General features: G+C 45.7%; 1 protein-coding gene across 1 annotated transcript; it reads right to left on the reverse strand.

Annotated features, from left to right (window-relative positions):
* Positions 1–2,256: 2,256 nt before the first annotated feature.
* LOC127349012 (uncharacterized) lies at positions 2,257–4,743 on the reverse strand. Its single transcript, XM_051374842.2, has 9 exons — positions 4,547–4,743; positions 4,115–4,223; positions 3,976–4,027; positions 3,769–3,872; positions 3,561–3,658; positions 3,289–3,447; positions 3,029–3,103; positions 2,866–2,931; positions 2,257–2,751 (listed from the first exon to the last, which is right to left on the reverse strand). The coding sequence occupies exons 2-9, from the start codon at positions 4,167–4,169 to the stop codon at positions 2,545–2,547; spliced, it is 816 nt and encodes a 271-aa protein (XP_051230802.2). The 5' UTR covers positions 4,170–4,223; positions 4,547–4,743; the 3' UTR covers positions 2,257–2,544.
* Positions 4,744–4,952: the final 209 nt, after the last annotated feature.

Consider the following 4,952-nt stretch of genomic DNA (forward strand, 5'->3'; position numbering starts at 1 on the left):
CCGCCAACTTTCCTGTCTCTGATCGTACGACAATGTGCATATCACAATAAAATTTGAGAAGTTTAAGGAAGTGGTCATTTTAGTAAATCAGGTATTTGTTTCGGTTTGATTTTCTTAGCTATACACCATATTTATTTGATATATGTATTTTTTGTTGCATTGAAAATAAGGTGATACATATTGACGTTGAACTATATGTGCATCTTTCATTGTTTGTAAATACGACACTATACCATAATAATTTCTTGTGGTAGAGGTACATGGGAACAATTATACAGATTTGATAAAGTTAAAAAATGTGCCTGGGGAGATAGTTAGGCGAACCGATGAATTTTTAATGTGAAAATAATGCTAGAACATGGGTAGGTAAAGAGTATTGAAATGGATTGAAGGAGAGGCCAAAAGCAAGATGTCGATTTAGCTATTGCAAGTAGAGGGTGGTTAAAAAAACATGACTGTGAAGAAAATCAGCATTTATCGCCATGAATGGAAACCATATGCCATTCATGTACCACAGATGTTTCTAAATCGAAATAATTGTTATAGTGTGTCTATATATTATTTTTTAGTTTTCCTTAATGAAGCATGGGCATTCAGCTAGTATCATTAGCACAAATCAAGGACATTTCTTGAAAGTTCAATCTAAAAACCATAGTTTTCTTCTAGTCAATGTAACGACCAAAACTTGTCTGGTGGAAAAAAATGTACCAATAGTTGTCATCAATTTTAAATACTAAACCTGCATTCCGATTGCTTATAAGCATTCCTCGGCTAGTGTATGCTTGCATGTTAGGCATTAGTTTGTTTAGTGTTAGTTTAGTTCTTTGTTCTAATTTTTTAAAATAATGCACTCTTATGTCTTTTACGGCGAGGTGGAAACCAAGGACGATGTGGCAGGGCTCCATCAACGGTGCAATAGGGTGAGGTGGAGTATAGAGTAGTCGGCTGCTATTATGTGGCCGTGAAGTTGTAGAAGCGGGGCTAGCTTCGTACACTATGCAGTGAAGCCGGTGTCGCTAACTTTTCCTTGGTGTTTACAGTAGACATCGAAAATGGGTGGTGATTAGTAGCTGATGTGAGTCACTAAGCTGATGGTCTGCATTTTATAATTCTTTTCAATATAATTTAGGCGACGATGTAGAGAATCGTCGCAATTGTGCTTTCACATAAGTGATAACCTCACCCTCATATTAGGGGGCATTCCGGCCGTAGCTTTTCTTTCGAGTAAGTTTCTCTTGTGGTCACTCCACTTGCAGGACATGCTTATTTTCGTCATCGAACTCAAAAATATCCATTTGACCCTTCAAGATATTTACTGTGGCTAGTGGCAGGGGCGGAGCTGCGGCCGGTGCTACCGGCGCTATAGCACCGGTCCAGCTGAGTAATCAAAGAATGTATGTATTGGATTTCTTTTGAAAAAAGTGAAGCATGTAAGGGTAGCACCACTACAAATTCACAGCACTGGCTATGATCGTTCATGCGGCCTGCTCAACGCTATAAGTTAGCACCTGTCGTCCTCCGGTTCTGGCTCCGCCACTGGCTAGTGGGTTGGAGCTTAAGACACCTTAGACCTTAGGGTTTGTGGGACAGAATAGTGTGGCGGCCATGGGCCATGCGTAAGCTCTATTTTATCAACGGTGCGTCAAAGCCTGCATCCAAGCTGCCTGCAACAACAGTTGTTTGACTACATCAACCAAGAACCTTTGTATGTTCTCTTACAGGACTTGCAAGTTTTCGATGATGATTCATGACATGGCCAGTTGTCGAGAAACATTCCATACTAATATTGTCCTGCGGATTTGTATGTGAATTTGACTGCAAGGGAACCGCAAATAAAATCCTTTTGACTTGCAAGTGAATTTTACTTTCTCAAAAAATACAAGGGAGCCGCAAGTAAGAGTGCATGTTCTGTAGAAATCCTAGCAGCATTTCACATTCTCGCCGTGGTTGAGTTAATTTGATCAGGAACAGTAGATTTTCAAGTGTGAGTTCAGATTTGTTTTAATAGTTTTCCTTAATAAAGAAAAAAAATCCAAGTTTTGCCCACTCCGAAGGTTGATGTGTCTCTTGATTGCCTACAATGTCAATGTCCATTGACGGAGTGTAAGTTGGATACAATTAATCTTTTGACTTTTCAGATCGTTGAACAATCTACTGAATTTCCCGCTGTGTTGATGGGTGTCTCCGTTGAAAAATACAAAGTCGAGGTTTGCATGATGATAATTAAACCAGAGAACACCTTTTTGTTTTGACCATGTGAAGTCCATTTAAAGGAAAAGAAGACCAAAATATAATGCGTCTCATCCTAGTAGCGCCTCAAAAGCTGAACATGTACTGCGTTGAGCATTCCTGTGAATTTTCACCATTGACGACTTGTGCGCTTCTCTCCATGTGTTCATGTTCCTCGGATAATAATACTGTATCTAGGCTTCTAGTAGCACTGTAATAATAGAAGGGCGTGGCGACCGATCTCTACTCGTGTTCTATACCGTACATCTATAAGCTGTAGGCCGTAGCCATGGTGGGTAACCTTCTTCGGTCCAACTACAGCGCACCAAAGAATGCACCAGCCCCCAAGTCAGTTCGATTGTGGCCGTGACCACGTGCGTTGTCGCACACGAGGCTTGCGATGGCGGCTGACAGCGGCGCCACGCAGAGGCCCTGCCGGCGCAGGCTCGTGGCCGGCTCTTCTCCGGTATCCTGCGACGACGGCGAGGAGCAGCTTACCCCAGGGAGGGGCGCAGCTAGAATCTGCAGCAAAACATAGACAGAAACTTCAGATCGATATTGTTGCTCTATGTATCTGTAGTGACAGTGTGCAAGTGTAACACGCAGAGGGAAATGCAGCGCGTGTGTTCCCCTCACCTGGATTTGCTCGTGGAGGCTCCTGATGCAAGCAGCTGCCTCGTGCAGGACTGACGCGGTGTCCGTCTGCAGACATGGATCGGGTTCAGAAAAGTGTGGTTTTCTTCGGGCACGCAGGCATTATGTACGTAAATAAACCAAGATCATCGGTAGCATGGTTTACCTTTCCGTAGGGAGAAACCAGCTGCTGGAGCGCGGTGATCTTGTCCCCCAGCTTCTGGCTCCTCTTGCACGGTGCCTGTATACATTGCGTTTATCATACACAGCCGATGTGATCTTTTTTTCTGAAACTAACTGCACTAGGAAGTGTCTTGCATAAATGTTTTGCGCAGTTGGTTAAGCCAGTGTTATTTCCAAATATACTGACGGCCACGACCCCATTAAGAAAGAATTCAGCGAATCATTGAGCAAACAGAACGTCACCTTCTCAGCTTGATTTCTTGGCTTGGCGCTGCCCTGCCGCCGGCCCTGTGGACCCTGCGCCGTCGTCGTCGCGGTGCTTCTCGTTGTCTTGAACCTTTTTGAACTGCTCCCGTCGCCAGCCATTGGCTCGCCTCCTTCTGCCGTCCATGTCAACATATGCTGACAGAAAATAAGAGCCATCGCAACAAACAAACAGACGTAAGCATCCCAGCAGCATTAGCCCGAGATTAGTCTCGGCGACTGGTTTCAGACCGGCAATTAAAGAGCATTACGGCGGCAGCATCAGGAGAATCTGGCTGGGTGTAGCCGAACTGCATCAGCGAAGAAGGCCTGACGTCGCCGCCGCTGTAGACCGAGCCGTCTCCGATCCCTAGGTTCATCAGCGAGCAGTGGTTATTCATCAGTGAGTACAGAATGACAAAGAGAAGAAACCTGAAGTCCTGAACCACTTCACTACGAAAATTGGAAAAACGATGGTACCGAAATAACTCTCTGAACCACGCGGGGCGAAAAGCGTCGGCGTCTGAAGGCTCTGAAACGACGGCAAGTGGTGGCGCAGATGATCATATTCCACCGCGGTGAGTCTGCGCACTCAAGGAGGAAGAACAATTCTTATGAGCCACGCCGTGTGAAACGCACGTACGTAGTACTACGTACTCTTATCTGAACTCGAAAGGTAACACTTACATCTTGTCGAAACCTGCGGTTCCAGCTGCCGAATTAGAGGACTCGCATTTCACTGCAGTTGAACAGACATGTCAAATTGGCATGGGATTTCAGAAGATCGTAGGAAAACGCGTACGTGGCAGGGAGGGGAAGAATGTACCATAGTCATCGCTGAACGGCCGCAAGAGGGAGGACGGCGCAGAGCAGTTCCACATTGCGCCTTCCGGTCAAACTCGATCCTCCAGCAGCAACTCGCAGGCTTTCATAACCTGGAAAACGAGACATTCAGTTTCCATCAGAAAATAGTTCAGACGAAACAAGAACCAAATGGTACCAGGTTCCAACTTTTGCTGGTGATTTACAACTCCATCGAGGTCATGAACTTCAGCCAAAAACAGGACAGAAAGTTGCAAAATAACTACAGAATTCAGAACCCTTGTGAGAAGTAGAAAACGAAGGGAGAAGAAGATTCACAATCCACCACAAAAACAAGAAGAAATCAAGAAGAAGCAATGCAGACGTGAGCAAAACAAGAAGGAACACACGGAAGAAAGATCAAAAGATCAAGGCGTAAGGTTCATCGGTCGTTTACCCCATGGAAGAGATCGAGCAACGCGGCGCCGCGAGAGAAGAGAGGAGAAGCAGGTCGCCGATGGACCGAGGAGAGCAGCGGCTGGCTATATACTACACTCCTCCGCAACTCGCTAGTTAAGTAGGGAGTACAACGTGTGCGTACGCAGCGCTTAAATGCGTCGATGGTTTGCTTCGCCTTCCTTCCTCTCCTGCCGTTTTCACTCGGCCTGTTGCTAATTATAAGCCGTCCTCCGAGCTTGCCGCAATTAAAGACGTGAGACGCCACGGCCAGGAAATTTCAAAGGAGCACACCGGAACTCGGGGACGACGGATCGATGGAGAGGGGTCGCTCCCATAAATAGCATAGTAGCAGCAGCAGCCGCCTCCTCCAGCCCTCCCGGTGTTATCTCATAAATAAATCCATG

Source organism: Lolium perenne, chromosome 4 (genome assembly GCF_019359855.2).
Source record: "Lolium perenne isolate Kyuss_39 chromosome 4, Kyuss_2.0, whole genome shotgun sequence".
NCBI lineage: Eukaryota > Viridiplantae > Streptophyta > Magnoliopsida > Poales > Poaceae > Lolium > Lolium perenne.